The sequence below is a fragment of the Falco punctatus genome (genome assembly GCF_963210335.1).
Source record: "Falco punctatus genome assembly, chromosome: 1".
NCBI lineage: Eukaryota > Metazoa > Chordata > Aves > Falconiformes > Falconidae > Falco > Falco punctatus.
The window spans coordinates 86265890-86286642 of record NC_137580.1 but is presented as its reverse complement, the minus strand read 5'-3'; the positions used below and the strand labels follow the sequence as shown (position 1 = coordinate 86286642).

At 41.7% G+C, this 20753-nt stretch overlaps 1 protein-coding gene across 3 annotated transcripts; it reads right to left on the bottom strand.

The window, feature by feature from the left end:
- Nucleotides 1-137: 137 nt before the first annotated feature.
- On the bottom strand, nt 138-20645 carry ANKLE2 (ankyrin repeat and LEM domain containing 2). Of its 3 annotated transcripts, none has more exons than XM_080373946.1 (13): nt 20444-20645; nt 14972-15460; nt 13821-14012; nt 12367-12560; nt 11207-11395; nt 10887-11009; nt 10443-10509; nt 9626-9807; nt 8098-8204; nt 7032-7225; nt 5377-6094; nt 4697-4828; nt 138-3655 (listed from the first exon to the last, which is right to left on the bottom strand). In XM_080373946.1, exons 1-13 carry the CDS (start codon nt 20526-20528, stop codon nt 3433-3435), a joined length of 2895 nt encoding a protein of 964 aa, XP_080230072.1. In that variant the 5' UTR covers nt 20529-20645; the 3' UTR covers nt 138-3432. The 3 variants fall into 3 exon arrangements, with proteins under 3 accessions (XP_080230072.1, XP_080230073.1, XP_080230074.1); XM_080373947.1 differs by lacking the exon at nt 20444-20645 and adding an exon at nt 19791-19854; XM_080373948.1 differs by lacking the exon at nt 20444-20645 and adding an exon at nt 19491-19761.
- Between the last annotated feature and the right edge of the window lie 108 nt (nt 20646-20753).

Sequence of the window (20753 nt, the reverse complement as noted above, 5' to 3'; positions counted from 1 at the left end):
GCTCCCAAGTATCTGAAATGTAAATGTGAGGTAGTAGCCAGCTCAGAGTTCAGCAGCATCTACAGAAAACGCGTACAAGAGAGGAGTTACAGGCCTGTGTCACTTACCACCACGTGCAACAGCCGCGCCAAAGATAGTAAGATGAAAATTCTGTGCATTTTTATTTGTGTGTGCATACACATATCTGCTCACATACACAGCCCTCTACTCCCCACCCCCCAGCAGGTAGGTTATCAGTGGGTAGCCGGAGGGGACACGACACCTCTTTGCACATGTACAGACATTAACAACACTTTCAGTGACACTTCAGTTGTAGGAGGGAAGTATGAAATGTAAAATTAAGTACATACATAACTTTTACAGTATTGTGACTTCCCCTCTCAAACATATTGAGACTATTCTTCAGTGGCATAATTACTGTGCACGCACACACACACTGCATTTGTGTCAGTAAGGCCTGGGCAAATTAGTGATTTGACAAATTAGAGTCATGGTGTCAACCCAGCTACTTAGCACCACGCCTATACGCTAACCAGTGTGCCACTTCTAGCTACTAATTAATTTTTTAATAGAAAGCAGGGTAACTCTGTATTTTTAACATGACACAGCTAATTAAAAAAACCCCAACGCAACTAACCTCCTGCACCTTTGTAAGTGAGCTTTTGGCCAGGAAAACACAATTCAGGCAATATCAATGTGATTTAGTTTCTCCACACGCTTGGCATGGAAGAGCTTTCTTTGCAATCATGAACAATCAAATTGCTATATAAATTGCTGGGGGTTTTTTAATAGCTGAAGTAAATCTATTGTTAGGATGCAATACAGCTGGACTAATGCACGTTATATAACACAGTTAAAAAAAAAATAAATTCCTTGACAAAACCAAAACCAAATTACAAAGTGAAAGGCAAGGGCCTGGTGGTGGTGCTGGGGGGGTGGAGGGGTGGGGTTGTGTGTGTCTGTCCATGTACATACCAGTATTATGCATTTAAATATTAAAAAAAGAAAGCAAAGCATAATAAAGGTAAAAAAGGACAAAGTACTAGAGTGCTAATATCAGGCTCCCGGCTCTGTAACAGACTTCAATCAAAAGGGCAAAGGTGCCGTGTGACAGCTCAGGGACCCAGGTGGAAAACGGCAGCTGCATGCACAGCAACTTCCCTACCACACAGATTTGGCTTTAACATGGTATTAGGCAATTATTCATCATAGGACTGATTTCTCCAGAATGACAAAAATACAATTTACATTAAATTATTAAAAATCACAAAGCTAAACTAAAAAAAAAATATCCCCAAAACCAAAGGAAAAAACCCACGAACCCTTTAAAGTAAAACTAGGAATTTGGGAGCTAAAAAAGTTGTTCGAGACTACAGCACCTGCTGCATCAAAAACCCCCAACCAAATAAAACCCTTACGAAAAAGCCCATACACTTGGTAACACAGCAGTTATGGTTGGGCTGGTTGTTTTTCTCTTAAAGAATGACACCCCCCCTCCCCCGCACCCCCAGCCAGTTGTCTGGAATATCACTGAATGACAGTCATTTGTGTAAAGGAGCTCTTTCTAATGTCCAGCTCATTGGAAATAGGCTTAATTATAAAGAGCTAAGTAAGCCTTTTTTAAAAATAATTTCTAAAATAGGAATACTCTCCCACAGCGGAGAGCTATCACACCAAATAATCAAACTTAGAAAGAGAGAGAGAGAGAGAGACACACATGAAAATACATTCCGTTCAGAAAGCCTAGAGAAAAACTGTATTTTATGTGCCCTTAGTAAGTGGATGCCACTTTTTTTTTTCTAAAAAACTTTGAAAAGAACAAAAAACTAATTAAAAAATTATGTTACAAAAGGCACTATTAAGCCTGCAAAAGCATTAAGTGCAGTTTTTTCGGTTTGTACCAAATCAGGAACCTACTGAATGGTGTGCAGTTTGCGTAAGAGAGTCACTGCAGCATGCAACGGCCATCAGGCCATCAGCGCTGGGAACGGGCCACCTGCCCCACTGCCCCAGCGGCACCCAGGGCAGCTGCGGGCTCCCTCGCGTACCATGTGCCAGCCCCGACTGCAAATCCAGCCCTTCTTACCAGCACAGCCTCGGCACATTCTCATTTTCTCCTCAGATTTACCTTGTAACCATTGATAGGTTTTTCTTTTTTTATTTTTTGTTTTGTTTTGTTTCATTCTTTTTTTTTTTTTTTTTTTTTTACTAAAGAGCTATCAACACCCGAGAACCTCTGTTTCTGGCAGCCGCCTTGCAAGCAATGCTTGCCATGGAAAACTCTGAGTTTTGAAACGAGTTCCTCACTCTCAGCATCGTGCTGTCGAAACAAGTCATTCTTACAGAAGGCTAAAGAATAAAATTATTGACTGCTGTAACAAAAACTCATTACCACATCAAGACTAGAGACATAGTAAAAGCTTAGATTTCAATAAAAATATTTTTAGTCCTTATTCCTCTCTCTCTTTACAGCCAGGAAATAAGGACCCACATTATGGGTCACTACCACTAAGATATTACAAAGGACCGTTAAGGTATCTTGCTGGTAAATTCACTGAAATTATTGCTGATGTGCTTCTGTGTAATAACTATTAAAATCTGCTAATGTTAAAAGCTTCTGTGGGAAAAAGACCAGCTAATTTTTACATATTTTTTAATCTTCAAACTAACATTTAAAGGAATACTAGTCATTTCTATAGTGCCCCTTTACTAAAGCACTCAGTATATCACGGCATTTTTAACATCCTCAGAACAAGCAAAGACTGAAGGATTTCTGTGTAAATACATGCATATGTACACACATGTATGTAACTGCGTGTGTGTGTGTGTGTGTGTGTGTGTGTGTGTGTGTATTCCACTGTCTGCCCGCCCTGCTGGCTCTGACCACTGCCCTTGTTTACACACAGGTTTTCACACTCGCACTCAGCACTGGAAATGGGTCACCTCCTCGCCCAGGCTTTGTTTTAGGCTTTTCACCTTGAGCATTCCCCCTGCAAGTGGAAGAACATTTTACTTCTTGCCCTCAGCTCCCTCCGTAGGATTTCCCTGCGCTGGTGCGGTGCTCCCTCCAGACTGTCCAAGCAGAAGAAACACAATTGAGGGCTAACAGGTTCATCACGATAATGACAACTGGTGACAGTAAATACCTCCATTTCTAGGGAAAGGCTGCCTTACTGGCAACAAGGGTTAATTCATAGCTACTGGACAACTGCACTGACTGTCACTAACTTCTTGCATATCACCAGTAATCTATCCTGAATATGGCATAAAGACATATATTCTTTTTTTTTTTTTTTTAACATACAGTTGTCCTCAATTGAGGAAAAATAAATAGCCAAATACGAACCTCATGTCACTTTAGTAACATTGTCGGTTTTTCCTCCACTCTAACAATGAAAATATTATTGAAGTTCCAGGAAGATGAATTGTATTTCAGTGGGCAGGAGGCTCTGAAAAATGGCGCAGTTTTAACAGCCTGTGGTTGACACAAGCCGGACTGTAGCGCCCGGGACTCCCAGGGTCTGCAGAGAACGAGGCGGCACTGCCGTATTTTCCTGGACTTCCTGGTACGGGGCTGTTTCTTCCTGAAGCATGTGGAAGTCCAGCAGCGATGGTTTGGGACTTAAATGTTGCCTTCAGTGCTGGACTTGGCCAACTGAAAGAAACGAGAAGCCGTTTTGTGTTTTGATAAGAAAGCTGCAATAAGGAGAGCAGTGCTTTTGCTCAGTACCGCTGGTGGACCTCAGAAATAATGCACCAGCAGGGAAAAATCTTAACTGATAAGAGACGGGTCCAAGAAGAACCAGCGACAGCGCACGGTGTTACATGCAGACATGCTACCTTGTCAGTAAGATGTCATTTGCTCCAAAATAACCGTTAAGAAAAGAAGGGGCGCTTGTGAAGCAACGGGGCAATTTTAGTCCACCGCCCCCTTTAGAAAAGGGCATCGTGGCTGAAGCTGACCTGATCTGGGTCCGCGTGCAGCTGCTGCTGTGGCTGAGTGCAACTTCCCCTTGCCTTTTAAAAATAGTATTGGTGTTCGGGTGCCACAGCAGTAATACCGTTTTTCTGTATATTAAGTGTCAGGCTTTTCTTAAGTCAATGAGAAATAGTATCTAAAATTTATTCAAAAGCAAAGTATTTCCTTTGTTAAATTAAAAACACTTTTCTGTAAAAAACTTTCCTTTTTCTCTAAATTTTATCTTGAACAAGACAACTAAGACAATAAAGAATGCAGAATAACCAAAGGCTGATTCTAGCATCAGTTCTTTCTTTTATAAGTGAGGCAATTTCTTAAGATGAGCCACCACAGAAAACATGCTATAAACTGAAGATATTTTACAAGGGTTTTAAAAATAGGTAAAAAAACCCCACCCCACCCCCAACTATGAAAGACATGCACTCACACAGCTTATTGAAAAGCTTTTGAAAATAACTGTCTCTTGAGAGACTTACTGGTATCTACTGTTAGATCTCACTTTTGCAGTCAAAACCTGACACACGGAGCACTCTCGGGTGTCACTTTGCCTGTGGCAGAGGTAGCACTGCCAGCATACGGGGCCTGACCGAGCAAGCCTTCGCACCACGAATAGCTAATAGAGTTGAATATTTAAAACAAGGGTTTTGTGAGCAACGTTCTGCAGCTGACCCGCTGAAGATTTTATTTCAACTCATTCGACTGAATTTGCAGAAATACCTTTGCCTGTCAGAGGAGGAGTACGACTCCACTGCTTGTTTCCATTTGAAAATGGTCGGGTATTTCTGTGGATCGATCTCTACTGCTTCTATGGCTGCGAAGACATCGCTGTCCAGCTTCGACGGCCACTCCCTAGAATATAAAGAGAACTATGGATTTGTTCAGGCCATAAAAACATCCCAAACCCAAAACATTTATTTTTGATATAAGCAAACAAATTGCCTGTGCTCCTCCATAAGCAGTTTCTCTATGAACTTTTTCCTGCAGGCCCACACATAAATGACTCTCCATTATTAGACAGCAGTCTCATAAAATAGAAGTTTTGAAAATTTAATCTGAGGATATCCCAAGAGTGTAGTAAACACTTTGTTACTCTAAATCAGGCTCATCCCGAAGTCACGAGCCTGTCGGATGAACGGTAAACAGCAAAGTTAACTGAAACTGTTTGGTAACAAAGACTTCTCCTGTTTTAGAGAATGTATTCAGTTACCTAGTTGCAAGAGAACTGTACAAGCTACTGTACAAGCAGTGAAGCATTTAAGATGATCATTCAAGGCTGAGCGCACCTAGTGTTGCTTAGTATCCCATCATCTCAACCTTGCTGTTAATGATATAAAAAACACTGTGTTTTGCATACAGAAACCAAAAGGCAAATAAATGTTAAGGCAGACAATTCTTACCCGAGCAGGAATGACTGCTTAGGGTTGTCATTTGTGGATGAAACCTTCAAAATAAATTTCTGGGAAGAAAGTTCTTGACGTTGTGCCTCGTTAGTCCGAATTCCAGATTCCACGGACAGTCTCTCCTCTAGTGGTATTCTGTGTTCTGTCCTTAGCTTGGTCTCTCCAGGTTCACCTGTAACACTTAGCTCAGAACTTGCCGGAGAAACTGCATAGCAGGTCTTATCCAGATGGTCCTTGGGCATTCTCACCTGACTCATTCCTTCAGCCAGAATTCTCTTGTGCTCAGTTTTTTCAGCCATTTTATTGGCTTCTCCAGCACCCTCTTGTTCTTGGAACGACAGGCTTTGAAATTCTGACATTAAATTGCAAACAGGTAACACACAGCATTCATCTCCATCATGCAAATTCGTTCTGTCACTAATTACCCTTTCACTGGACACAGGATTACAAAATCCATTTTTGCTGGAAGAAGCTGCCTTTTCGTAGTGCCTGGGGTGGTCCGACGTCTCTATGATGTTTGCTGTATGCTCCATCGACAAGATATCGCACTCAGCATCTCCGATCGCGTCAATGCTGGGTTCTTTGGACACAATAGGTTGGCTGATATTCCGTGCTGCATTTTGTCTGTTTTTAATTTCTTCTAAGCTCATGTCATCATCCTCCTCATCCAAAAATGCACCAACAGAAATAGAATTGCAGCACTTTTTACTCTTGCCTGTAAACAATTTTAAGAAGAGCAACACATAAAAAGACTTTCAACAGAACGCCAATCAAATAAAGTAGGATGCTTTATGCTATTTCTTGAAGCCCTTTCTACATTTTTTACACAACAGCATGAACTAACCTAACTAAAGCTACAAATGCAAAATGACAGCATTGCGGCTCTACCTTTTTTGCAAATAACCTTTTATATCCATTTGAGAACTGTATTTCCTACACTCCCCACCTCAGTCCTTCACCAGCAACAAAGGACAAAGTCATGATGAAGCAGAATAGAGCAGGAAAATGGTACTAATCCAGAACAGCTTAAGTTTGTATCTCGTTCAAAGCACAAAGGCTGACAACGAGCCCGACGACTATCCTTCAGGGTCCTGGCAGGCCAGGTTTATCCCGGAACCAGAGCCCCTTCAGATCCAGAATCGCACAGGAGAGAAGGAGCACAAAGATTGGGGACTAGCGTGTGCCTTCCATAAACACATGGCAAGCAGTGGCCTAAAAAGGTACAAAAGCTTTCCTGGATTTTGTTCAGTGTGTCTTTCACCCTCAGCTATAAAGAATTACTCTTTTATTTTAACAAGTTATTTATTCCATATTTGTGGATTACAAAATTCTATACTCGAGACAAATTCCCAAGTGCTCTGAGTAAAGACATACTGAAGATAGAGGCTTCCTTACAGAAATTTCATCTGGGGGCTACAGTCAAATGAAGTACTTTGTATGAAAGATAAAGAACATCTAACGAGGTCTGTTTTAATCCTCCTGCATTCGCAGTGTTGTTAGCTACTTTTTCAATAGCACAATCAGGCTGTTTGGATAACATTAATAACAGCAACCACAACAGGGAAATACTACTTCCCCTGGGCACCGTGCTTTTTTGCTCCCTCTTCTCCCTAGGTACAACCTGTTGTTTATAGCATTTGCCCTTTTCTTACCAGAAGGATGTGGAGTTTTATATCTATTGCAGGTTTCATTTTCCCCTGTTTCTTGCTGAGCCTTTTCGCTCATTTCCCGATGACTCAGGTACTCTTCTAATTTTCGCAACCCCTCCTGGGAAGACAGATCAACAAAACAGCCCAGAAATTCCCAGTATTCAACCCACGGGAACCCCAGTTCATGAGCTAACTCCCTGCAATAAATAAAATAAAACGAATCATTTGTGAAGACATAATTATTAGTTTGACAATAACTTTTCTGAACACATATTATCGGCTATTAATAGGAGTACAAACGTGCAACTAGGCAACACAATTTCGCAACAATCAACAGTCTACAAAAGCCATGTACACATCCTTAGCAAACACAGTATCATCTGGTTCCTTCTAGAACATTTCTCAAATTTAATCTACTATTCTTACACTTAACACCACACGTATTGCTATTTTCAAGCTGACTATCTAAACATCAGCTGGAGATGAACCCCCACTGATGCAGGCGTAATGTGACCGATTCTCCATTCGGTAGCTTTTTCCGTGTGGGAATGGGAGAAGGTAGGAAGACATGAGCAGTTCTTTCAAAGGAAGAACTCTAATCTGCTTTTAAAAAAGTATGTTTTTTCTGTGTCTTGCTGATACACGGTATTTTAACAGCAAGGACACATACCACAACACACAGCTTCACAGACCAGCACACTGGTATTAGGATCTTTTTGTTCTGCACTTTTTGACAACCTCTCGATTTGACAGCGAAAGTAGGCTATGCATCATTTTACAAGTCCATGTTTGAGAAAAGCTATCTATACCCACCATCAGTAACAGTTAAAATAGCTTTCTCAGCTTTGGAAATAAAGCTAGGTCTCACATTGTAGCCATTTGGTTTACACAAAAACACAGTTAAAATCCAACTACAATATACTTCATAAAGTATTTCTGCCAGTAACTTTTGCCCCAAGATACTGATCGGTAAGCAACAACTGTACTCTCAGCACAAGTCTTTTGCACTGCAATTTGTCTTTGCAATTGCACTGTTGCTAATTTTTCATACTGATACTCTTTTAGATACCTTCCAACTCTTTCGACACCCCTCTCCAGATCAGATTTCTTGACATTATGAAAGAAGCCAGCTCTCTCTCGAGGTGGAGTCTTCCAAAGCCTGCGAAATTCTTCAGCCTTTAAAAAAAACCAAATAATTAAAAAAACCTACCCCCACAGAATATGAAGTTAACTCAGTGCTGGCTAAATGTCTGCCTATAGGTCTAGAAGACATACAGCTGTGTGCCATCCTCATCTAAACAACTGAAGTTTTGCCACAAGTATTGCTCAACTCTAGCTATGAAAAATCTCATCTTGGATCTAAAGTTACTCCTCCCAGTATTACTGGTTACTTTGATCTCATAACTACTTATTAAAAGAGTAATACCATAACGTAAAGCCATCTTAAAGTAAACTGTACAGATACCAATGCTGCCTGGTTTTAATTTGTGTACAGCAGAAAACAGAAGTATGTCTTGTAATTTTGCCATGGTCACTGGTTTCTAGGATGCAAAGGTATTATTTTTATATGTATATATTTAATTCCACAGGCTTACTACCATTATTAGAAATTTTTTTTCTGGCTATTTCCAAGTTTGAATTTGACCTCCTAAAGGGAGTCAACTAATGGATTTTTGCAAACTCCCAAACTCTCTATGACAAGAATCAGCAATAATGACTAAGAATTACATTCAGACATTAAAAGTATCTGTCAGCAATCAAAATCATGCACTGTCTGCATCCTAAGTAAAATTTTTCAGAGCATAAAATTTATTTACACTTCTGTCAGGTGAACAGAGAATTGACAAACAAGATCATTTAGAAGAAAAAGCATTAAGCAATTTGGTAAAACTCAGTCCTGAAGAATTCAAGCATCAGTCGATCGGAAGTCCTCAACTGCATTTATTCACCTTTTCTAAAGCTGTCATACTTCCCGCATGTTCATATTAAACAAAGGAGTCAAAGAATGCCTGTAAGTTTATAATGGATTTAACTGGTATCTAAGTATCCTTCCTAAAAATGGAAGGTTTTGCTTTTCTACTACAGAATCAATACTTTTCCAAAACCACCCCAACACCTACTACCTGGTCATCAGTTTTCCCATTTAGAAAAATATATTAATGTTAATTCAACAAACAGAGGTGATAAACTGCTTCTAACATCCAATGTTAATTTCTAGAAATGAGATAAAGACATAGTTAAGAATTTTTTAAACCCGTTTCGTAGCCACATGGAAAGCCTTTGTTTCAGATTAGCAAGTTAGAGCAATTATCTGTAAGACAATGAAAGGTCTGTCAAAGAGTGCTCTTTGAATAGATTCCAATAGGAAAAAGAAAACAACTTTCTTTTTGATACCAGAGGTTTCTGTTTTCAGCAATAAAATATATTTACACGTTTCTGTGTGTCTCCTTCTCTATAGGAAGATCCACCTCTTCAAGAAAAAGGGCTCCAAAATCTGTAACAGGACCAAACTACACCACACAATGAACCATGGGTGGTTCTTCATTAATAAAAAAGGATAAAAATAGGCATTGAGTCGTACAAAGCTCTCTCCTTACCTTTGAGGGGCTCATGGGGCCTGCGAAAGCTCTTATCGACAACACTGGGTCTTTGGGGCTGCCAGTGTATTTAGGTAAAGTTCTCTGGGGGCTGTCATCTATCTGATCGGGCGACCACGGCGCACCTATTACAGGAGCTGAGGAATTGTCCTCTGCTCTCAACAGTGGTACGTAGTATCGACCTAAAATAAATAATACAAAACTTTCTTAAGAACTTTGCTACATTAGCCTGCTGCTTCTTCCTAGAATATCAATACACCGTGCACTTAAGCATCTGACTTTATTTCATGAATAAAACTACTTGTAATTCAAACTCACTGTTTCAATATTGCTTGCTTGCTTACAGACTGTATTTTAGTACATCTCCCTTCCCTCTCAAATACAAAAATACCTGCAGTGATCCATATATCCCTTCGCTAAGGGTCTTCAACAAATTTCAAAACCTGCTTTTGCAAATGCCTAAACCCACACATGACAAAACAGCGGAAGTTCTGTGTCACAGAAATTACACGACTCCCCAGCGTGGGCAAATAAATCTCGTGCTCTGTAAAGGTCTTTTGTTTGCTTTTAGATTGAACTTTCTGCTTCAGGCTGGCGGAACAAAATAAGGGCCGTGCCTACACCACAGAGCCATGAGGATAACCTCGTGACCACACAGGAAGGGCTCTGGCCACGTAGTTTACAAGACAAAAAGTTTTAGGTCCCTTGTCAGTTTTAGAGCTCCTCTTTGGTTTTCACAGCACGCTACAGAAAGCAAACAGAAGACAGCCAAGAGCAAAATACAGGCCTGATACAGTACAACACACTGAATACAGACCTTTCAAGTATTCTCTTAGTTTTTCTTTCAATTCTGCAGATTTATTCTTGCTTCTTTCACAAACGACCTGTTAATATAATTTGTTTGTTAAAAAAGCATAAGACATCAATCTCAAATCAATTACAATGTGTGTTCTTTTTGAATAGTCCTGTTACTGGCCTCTACCCAGTACTTCTAATGTGCAGCAGAACAAACCACTAATATATATCCACATCCATAAAATGGATGCTGTCAAGAAAAGGCAGTGAATCATAAAATCTAGAACTTCTCTCCAGATACAATTAACATAAAATATTTTTAATGTTAATCAAAGATTTACGGTCTAATGATGACACTAGTGTCTTACTACAAGCCTTCTATCAACAACAGGCAGTATGTTTGAACTTGAAAAATATTGATTAGGCATAACATTTGGGGGGTTGTTGTGGACATGGAGAGACTTACTTCTGCTGGAGTTTGATCATACTTGTTTCTTGGATTTTTTACAATAGCGGGGTGTGAGGTAAGCACATTAACAACGTCCAAATTCCCAAACTTGCAGGCAAAATGCAGTGGAGTATCAAATCCCTGCAGAGGGGAAAAAGGGAGAAATTCACATGCACTTGGAATCATGATAAAGTCAATCCCACGTATTTTATTTTGAGACCCACAAAACTCATAAATGAAATGTCCCCTTCTATTCTCTTTTCTTCTCCCTTACGCATCCTTAACACCTTCCAGTTGTTTCCGTAATAACAATAAACTGGCAAATATTCAAATCTTACCATTTTATCTGGTGTATTAAGGTAAAGGTCAACAATATACTGGATGCGATTCTTCAACATAGTGTCATTATCATCTGGATACATAAGTCGCATAAATTCAGGATTTTCCAAAGTGTCCAGTAATAACTGGCAGATACCAGGTTGATTCTCCTTGGCAGCAACATGCATGACATTGTACCGACACCCTTCCTGGAAAAAAAAAAAAGAAAAAGACAAACATTAGAATGAACTGAAATCTAAACAGCTTTCTTACACCCATACGCTTAACTGATTTAACAGTGAAAATACAAAGGTTCCCACAATGAGTCTTTACATTTTTGTTTCTTAATATTTTATCAGGAAAAGATATTTACAAAACTACGTTCAGAACTATTCACATAACAGTGAATTATATGATATCGTAAAGACATGCATTTTTATACCTACATTATTCTTACAATTAACAAAATTATTTTTACACTCAGCTATAGTCCTTTTTTTCACATCTTGGGAAAAAAATGTGGCAAAGAAGCTATATTAAAATAGTGCAGAATAAAAGGAGATCAGAAGTTCAATGTACAAAAACAGCAGGAAAATGGGTGTGTATACATGAAATCCAGTTTGCTGTAACATACTGCATACAAAATTCCAACAACTTCACAAAGCTGGTCTGATAGAAGTCATTTGTCAAAGTAAGATCGCCAGCGTCTACGGACCAATACCTTACAGGTGGATTGCAGATGCAGAGCACGTTTTGAAGTGGAACGGTGGTGCTTAGGTAGGCAGTGCTGTAGGAACATCTTGTTACAGCCTAGGCACTACCCCGTTCCTTACAATTATTCTGTTTATTGGAGGAGATCAATACTGCATGAAGACAAGAGTATTCTTTTACTACTGGATAAAACTATTCTTCCCCTAAAGAACTGCATACTTAGTGTCTTTAGCTCTTCTGAGGCAAAGCCAGCTCTCAGTTATGATGGGTGACTTACCCAAGACAGATAACTGCCGTGTTTCTCTTAGCTTTCACCTACTATCAATGAACAGTCAGAAACTTTGCACTAGGGGAGACAAGGTATCCCGAAGGAAGAGTAGGAAACAACATTCCTTCCAGTTCTGCTTGTCAGGCCTCAAAGCTGAGTCACTAAACCAGAAATTGGGGTTTTCCATTTTAGTTTTTTTACCTGTACAACTGTTGGATTGTCTCCCGACCCAATCAGATAGCGCGGGTTACTCCAAATAAGTTCTGAAAACGTTGCTATATCTCCTTTCTCGACAGCTTTCCGAAGTTTAGCAGTAAGATCTTGAGTACGTGGACTTTTGTAACTGTTGGCTCTCTCCTTGTTAGCAGTTTCAGTCTCGGGGGAGCATAAGCCATCTATCAAAACACAAGTAACATGTTTCTAGATACATTCTTCTCAGTGATCACTATTTTCATGCCCAGACAAAAAAATAAGCTTTTAATGTAAAATATGTATTAACTTTGGGCTCTTTAATGTACAGAGGTAAAAAAAAATTGAGGCAAATGACAAGACATTTAAAAATACTAGTAGTTAGTAATGGGGAGGGAGGAGAATATAACTTAATCATCTTGTAAAACTGTTTCAGACTTCAGTAAGGACTAGTGAATTTTAGTTACCAACTTGCTTCCATCCAAACTTAAAAGCAAAATTCAACAAGAAATAAGAATTTTCTGAATATTAAAATTGCTTTTGCAGTTCTATGACTACTGAGTCCTTTTAGCTACTGGGAACACTGTGAAATATGATCAGTGTTTACCATTTTACTTCTGAACTCACGAACTGACTTAACAATTAAGTACAGTTTTAATATACTGTGCAATTTTATCAGCGTCTTACTAAACCTGAAAAACCTGAAGTCCATGAGTAAAATCAAATCCTACCAAATATAATCATGGACTACTAAGCAACACATCTATGCAGGCCATTACCAACATTTCAGTTTTAGAAGAATAGCAACATCTTTTTGTGTAGAATTCATGCAAACCAGAACAATGACAACTGCTTTTAAAAGTAACCAGTTCATCGTAACACAGCCCATAGAAACCATACACTGAAGGCCAAACCTTATGCTTTAAAACACAAAAAGCAGTCTTTCCATAGGTTGCTGGGGCTCTGACTTACTTCTGTGGAAGTTCTTTACAAAGGAAATAGCAGGGCTCCAACATACTTTACTTCTCTTTTTTATTTCTGTATCTAGACTTTGGTGCTCCTTTCTTGGAAAAGCACATCAATTAACTTTAAGGATGACTTCTCCAGTGACAGTATCATTTTATACAGAAACAGAACCAGATCTGAATTTAAAAAATTAAGATATGCTTTTTATTGCCTGTTTCTAACTTATTTCACAGAAAAAATATAATTAAGTATTGGTTGTCCTATCTATTTATACAGCAATTTTATGTGGTGAGTAAGCTCTAGAGCTATGATCTAACATTTGTTCACAGCCTATCTTAAACACCACCACTCTAAAGGGACTTCATTTATTAAGATGCTTCACCCTTGCAATTTTTTGCTGTTACTAGTGTGTTAATTATTAAGTTGTTGCTGCTTCTCTCAGAAAAAGTTAACAGACTGTATATTGCATCTACTGTACACAGACGACCACCCTCACTTACCTCTGTTAAACGGTCCCATTTTCACTGGAGACAAACATAAAGAGGACTTGCCTGGAGATGGGAAATAATCACAGATTCCTTTAGCAAATTTCTCAGCATCCTCTCTGTTTGAAAAAGCTTTGAAACGGGAACCCTTAATCATCTTAACCGCTTGGAGAGCTTCCTTTTTATCTTCATAAACATGTATTCTCTCTGCAACAAAGTACAATCAAAGTTAAGCTATTCCAACAATCTCAGATTTGGTCCTAGAAACAGACTACAAAATTCTTTCAGCTTTGGCCTCAACAAACTGTTTCTCTACCAAACATGGCAAAAGAATCAAAACTCCTTCTAAAATTTCTCTCTCTGATAGAAGAATTTTACACACTCCAGCTAACATCAGGTGGTACGTGTGTACAGTGTTTGGCTGTTTGTACCCATCAGTATCTGAATGTCCCTTTTGAACAGATGGGCCAGCTCCAACAAGCACGTGTTTAACATCCCGACTGAAATGCAAACTCAGAGCTTATTCACCCTGCATTACTCTCCATGTTCTACCGCCCACAGTCAACTGTGTAAGTGACCCACTGTCACAACATTAAGACCTCCACACAGAACCTTAGATATTAATCAAATCCTTCTCCTTCCTCTCCTTTTGCATTAATGTTAACTTGTTCAAATTAAGATATCTGAATATACTTTTTATCAGAAAGAATATTTAGCACTGCCTCAGAGTAAAAGATCCTTTATGCGCTACTGTAATACTGACACTAGGTAATTTAATAATTCCTTATTGCAGTACTCATCAATATGTGAAGAATGACTGATGCCTCTAGATAGCATTTGACATGAAGATAGAAAAGAAAGCACAAAATCTGTTAGAAAAGATCATTTAAGCTTCAACTGATGACAGTATAAATAGGTCTTCGGTTGTTTATTTGTAGGATTACTTTTTATTCATGAGAGGGATTAAAGGCACAGGATTGTCTATCAGAGTAGCAGTAGGAAATAATTTTCTCCAGCTGAGCTACACGGAGCAGGGGATCCTCATGTCTATCAACTATTATTGCAGAACACCTGGAATGTCTTTAACTGTTTCTACACCTCAGAAGACCCATTTAGACATGATTGTAAAATGTTTATCATTGGAAATAAAGGAAATGAATATTTACCATTCCTTGCCAATATGTCATCATAAACCGGACAAACACCATAGAACAGTGGAGGATCTTTGGACAGGCTCCGAGTACTAATTTGTGAATCAACACATCCTGCTCCACAGACCGGAGCTGAACAGTTTGTGTGCATCACAGAGTCTTCTTCTGGAGGGTTCAGACCTACACAGTACCCAAAGTCTACATCTTCGGAAACGCTTCCATGACCGTTGTGATTCACTGCCACAGTTTTCAAACCCGTTTGTGCTTCTGTCTGGCTGCTATCAGATGGGACATTTCCAGAAGCCTCCTCTGATGCAGCAGATCCTTTTTCCTCCAACGCTCCTTGCTGCTCCAACAATGACTGAGCCAATTTTTTTTCAAAAATAAACCTAGTGGTTGAGGTAATAGGCCCACATTTCAGTCCTGCTCTTACAATTTCTTCTCTAAGCTCATCAGGGGTGAGCTGCTTCAATCGGGATAATATTGCATCCATTGTTATTTCACCTATAGGAAAGGTTAAAGACAGAGAGAAAAACTGTAAAGAACAACACTACTTTTTTCTGCTATTTAAAAACTGTGTTAAAAACAAGGAAAAAAAGTGTCTCATAACAATTTCTCTGATTCTGAATAGATTATTGCAGTTGCAGAGAAGACAAAATACTTTTCAAACCAGCCCATTAAAAACATTTTTAAACTGTGAGGCTTACACCAAGAGTTACTTTCCTCCTCTCACAACTACTTGAAAGATATGTACAGTTTACATTTTATTCTCATTTGTCCTTTACAAATTTCTTTAAAAGTCAAAAATCAATCCAGAATATTTACGCATGAAAATGTATGACAGGCTGAGAAATACTTGATTCCTGCCAAGAAAGGCACGATCTGTCCACATCATGGAATACAAGAACATGATGACTAGGTAGCCCCAGTAAGAGATTCCAGTTAGGCAACACCTACAGCTAAAAGCACAGCACTCTATTATTTCCGTAAGAACTTCTACCTGACAAAAGTATAAGGCGTAAGTATGATGCAGCAACCATGGGAGTCTACCTCTGGCTATGATACAAAGCTGGAACTATTTACACAACATGTTGTTTCCCAGCCCCCATTTTGAGAGCAAACACCAGAAGACAAGAACAGCTGATCTTTTCACAGTTCCCTCTCCCACAACAAGTGGGAGCTAGAAGTATTTCTCCATTTTCAAAGGAAAATCCTTCTCCCTGGTATGATACCAGAAGTCCCCCAGGTCACCTAATCCACACACTAACAGCTTGTGCACTGGTCAGCAAGAAGATACTAAAACCAATGCGATGCCAACACAAAATTTCTTACTGTGAAAAACACAACTGAAAAATACAGGATTTGGGCAGCTCAAGAACATAGGAAGCTTTAACGTTATTTCATCAGATACTGCATCCATGTGTCTCCACAAAGGCTGTGACTTTTTCCTGCTGTACACCAGTTTGAAAGAACAGCCTCAGGCCAGGAACGACTAGGCTGTCACATTCCTTCAGCCTGCTTTCACCCCCTCCTTAAACTGACCCTTCCTTCGTCACCAGCCCTTTTCTGTGTTATACTGGTTTGGATAGGCTTATATGGCATTTTTAGTACTTTATTTTCAATTCCAGGTTTCAGCCTCAGTTTATGAGACTTAAGACTACCAGAACACACATTTGCAGCTTTTCCACATGAACCGATTTCTATTTTTTTAATCATGTTAGATTTGGAATAACACAACTCCTAATCTTACTCCGTTAGGGAGGAAGCAATCTCCCAGGTAGGAAGTCATTATCACCTGTAATTTTAAGTCAAATTTCCTCAGAAGACCATTTGTGGATGCACTGGCAGTTATGAGGAATGACCATAATTTATGAGCTCTCCTGCTTTATGAGCAGGGTGTGCGAGCAGTCATTAACACGTCAGAACACCCACTCTGATGGGCAAGAACCTTGGTCTCAGACACTAATGTGAGGCTTGGACAGTGAATGGCTGCACCTTAACACAGCAGGGATGCAGCGTTCCAAGTACTGAATCCTAATTACTCATTTTGTCTCAGTGTACAAACTCAGAAATAATTCCAAAATTGCATCTTCATCATAGCCTCACAAATAGTCAAAATCCTTTATTTTTCCACATGTATTGCTAAAATACATCAACAAAACAGACACGACAATTTTGCCTTTTAAATTATGCAAGGATCAAGCTGGTAAAGAACTAAATTTTTCACATATTAAAAAAAACCAAACACACACAGCAGTTTTAAACATTATTATACAGTAATAAAAGAGCAGTTTTAATAACTTTGAGCAACAGTCAATATAGCCAAGTAAAATCTTCATTAGAATCTAACTTCAAAAATATTACATTTCTAATACTATGGAAAAATATGTTAATGCCAAGCTTCAAGTATGTTTTCAAACATTATTACAACTTGACAGTTACATGAGTTGGAGGTTTGTTTTCTTGGAGGGCTGCTTCCTTTGAGAGTTGTTTCTTTTTCATGACTGTCCGATTTTAAACATCTTGTGGTTAGAGAACATACCTCAGTCACTGAATATTTCATGAATATTAACAGGAACCTTACTGAAATGATGGGAAATGCAGAGTATTGCAGCTTAAAAAACCAAAAAAAAACTGCAGTAAAACCACAGCTGATGCTGCTGAGCTACCTCCCCAGAGTATTCTAGTTCCCTTATGATTCCTGAACCTCCAAGCAACCTCGCTGTTACGACTATCTGACTTGATCACAAGACCACAGAGAGAGATGTGAAAGATCTCCTCACGTATTTTGGGTTCTTAATCCTGTTTTTTTAAAATAGATTTGGTGCCAGCATGTTGTAATCAAGGGATAAAATGTGGCCCTGAGGTCAATTATAAAAATATCAAAATTTGCTATTGTAAGGATTTTCTTTGAGACTGCTTAACTAAAAAAACATAACAAAGATGAAAAAATCAGAGGCAAGGGAGTTTATTGCAGAAACAACCCACTGAAAACACTTCAAGAGTCAACATAACATAACGCCTTAAAGAATTAACTCAGGACATGCTCCTGTTTTTAGGGTTCAGAACCAGCACCATCATTCTGCTGAAGAGCAGACCCTTACATATGTGTAATTCACATATATAAGAATATGCAGGCACACACAGAATCTTTCTTCTTAGCTTGTGGTCAAGTCAAAAATGTCGGGACGGTGTGCTTTCTCTGGTATCATGTTTTGATAGAACTTAGCACCTAAGATTTTCTTCCTCATCTATGTAAGAAAAAGCACTTATTTCATGTGTCCGTTGTAACTCAGGCACAACTAAATCAACAACTGAAATGACAAAGCAGACCAACAGTGAAGAAATCAGTCTTTGATTTAGGAGCTACTGTTATCGCCAAGAGTTTTCTACAATAACCTTGCTGTAGAAACAGGGAAAATGTTGGAATAACAACATAGAATTTTCACAAAACATGTGTGTGTTCTGACATCAAGTTTTCAGCTGACATAGATAATAAAAATTTATTAATTTTTAACCACATCACCTATCCTGATCTGTCCAAAACAAAAGGCAGGGCTTGCAAACCTGACAAAGAGCAACTGCCAGTCTTAAGATAGTCCTTCAATCATGTGCTGCATGCAGGTGCAGAAACTGGTTATTTGAACCTTAAAATGCATTTTATGTAACTTCAAGTGATGCAGAGCACAGCCACCACTGATGCAGTTACCTCTTCTAGTTCAGCACACAAGGTCTAACAAGTTACCTTCTTTAGTGGCTTTATAAACATCAGTAAGTGCTTTCACAACTACACGTTCGAGACTTCTTCCACATCAACATCTGGAAGAACGGGTAAGAGATGCATTTTCCCTTGTCTTACCACATCAGCATGAAACAGCAGAATCTGTTTCCAAAAAAATTAAGACTATCACCACGAGAGAACGAACAACTGACTTTTAAGGACCGTGATGTTATTTTATTCCACTAGTCATTAAATCCTCCGATAAATATGTGATGTAAGAGAAGAGACTTTTTTGTTGTTTGGGGTTTTTTTTCGAGAGAGGAATTAAGTGAGAGAGCATCTCGCCTTTGGTTGTGCCCCGACTGCCAGGATTTGCCCGTGGCAGCGCCGCCGTGGCTATGCCATCGGGTGCTCTGTGCTGCCTGTTGCCAAACTAGCCAACGGCTAGGGACTGCGCGGCTGAAGGACCTGCAAGGCGGATCCGGAATAACCTACGGGAAAGCCGCGGCAGGGGCGGGGGAAACCAGGCCGATCCCTCAGGAACGGGGTGACAGCGCGTTCGCAGCCGCGGGAGCGGGCCCCGGCAGGGCGCGGGGGAGGGGCGGCCGGCGGCAGGGCGCGGGGCCGCCCATGACAAAGGGGCCCGGGGTGGCGGGGCCCGGCCCCGAGCTCCGCCCGCGGGAGATGCCCGGGCCGCGGCGGCAGGAGGGGCGGGAGGCCGAGCGGCCGCAGGCCTCGCCGGGCGGGGCCCGCTGCCCGCTGGGCCCCCCGCAGGGCCAGAGGCAGCCCCCCGCCGCCCCCCGCGTCTCTCACCTGAGCGGCTCCCACGGCGGCGCCGGCTCCCTGCAGAGAGCGGCGGCGAGGAGGAGAGCGGGGCCGGGGAGGAGATGGCGGCCGGCGCCTCGCGGCCGCCCGGCCTCCTCTCCAGCAGCCGCAGCAGCCAGCCCACGGCGCCGATGACCGCGCAGGCGGCCAAGAGCTCCCAGCCCAGCCAGCGGCCGCAGCCGGCTTCCCACAGGGAGCCCCAGCCCCCGGCGGCCCCGACCCACCGCTCCATGCCCCGGCCCGCGTCCCGCACGCCGGCACTCCCCGCCCGCCCTGCAGGGACGGTACCTCAGCGGCCTCCCGGCTTCCGTCCCTCCGCCCCGCCGCCGCCTGACGGGCGGGCGCGGCAGCCCCGCCCCGCTGCCTGACGGGATGGCACCGCCCCGCGCGCGGCGCTCTCTGGCGGGAAGGGGGGGGCCGTTGCTGGCGCCCGGCGGGAGGGGACGATGGCGCGCGAAGGGCCGCCCACTCGGCGCCCCCCAGCGGCTTGTCGTTACCCCCCGGGTACCGCTCCCCGCTGCCGGCGGGCTGCCGCGGCGGCTAGGAAGGCGCCTCGGCCCGTCAGCCAGGCAGAGCTTTGCTGCCGCAGCGCGGTAACTCCGCCGCAGCGGCGGCGCCCGTTTTGCAGCCACCGGGACGAGGCAGGCGGGATCTTGCTGCCCCCCACAGCCGGGGGAGGTCGCACAAGCCCTGCACAAAGGAAGGCTCGCTCCAAGCATTAATCTCAAAACACCACAGCGCCCTTGGCCGAGCTGGCAGAGAAGGGAGACACGCAGGAGGCAGCCCCAGGGCGCTAGGGCCCGCTCCCAGCTGCAGGCCAGCCCGCCCCTGGGGTACGAGCGCCCTGCCTCCCGGGAGCAGCACACCTGCGCCGCCCGCTGCTTCACATGATGAGACAAAACGGCGGCCCCCGGGGGAGCTGGCAGCGGCCCTTCACTCACCCTGTTCAGTGTGACAAGTAGGGGACAGTGATGTCTCCTCATCACCGCAGCTGGCTAATTCGGAATCCAGGTGACCTATCTGCATCGTCCCACTCTGTGCGCTCGGGCTGCAGGGGCTGGCAGCGAGACACTCATTATGCTGTTCCGGACCTGTCCACCAAACTTGAGAAAAAGCATAACGGAAACACAAGCACAATCAATTTTAGATGTGTGAAAAATCAATATACAATAACATAGTCTTTCCAAAAAAGTGAGGTTTTTTCCTTGAAGGTGGCTACACAGCATGTTCAAAACTCAAGAGAAAGTTACA

What these genes read in the sequence shown, in the direction of transcription:
- ANKLE2 (XM_080373948.1), bottom strand. Translation starts at nt 19,734, where the DNA reads ATGGAGCGGTGGGTCGGGGCCGCCGGGGGCTGGGGCTCCCTGTGGGAA. An exon ending in TGACATATTGGCAAGGAATG is followed by an intron (nt 14,013 to 14,971) that starts GTAAATATTCAT and finishes ACTTTGTTGCAG; the next exon opens with AGAGAATACATGTTTATGAA. An exon ending in ACTAAGAGAATACTTGAAAG is followed by an intron (nt 9,808 to 10,442) that starts GTCTGTATTCAG and finishes TATTTATTTTAG; the next exon opens with GTCGATACTACGTACCACTG.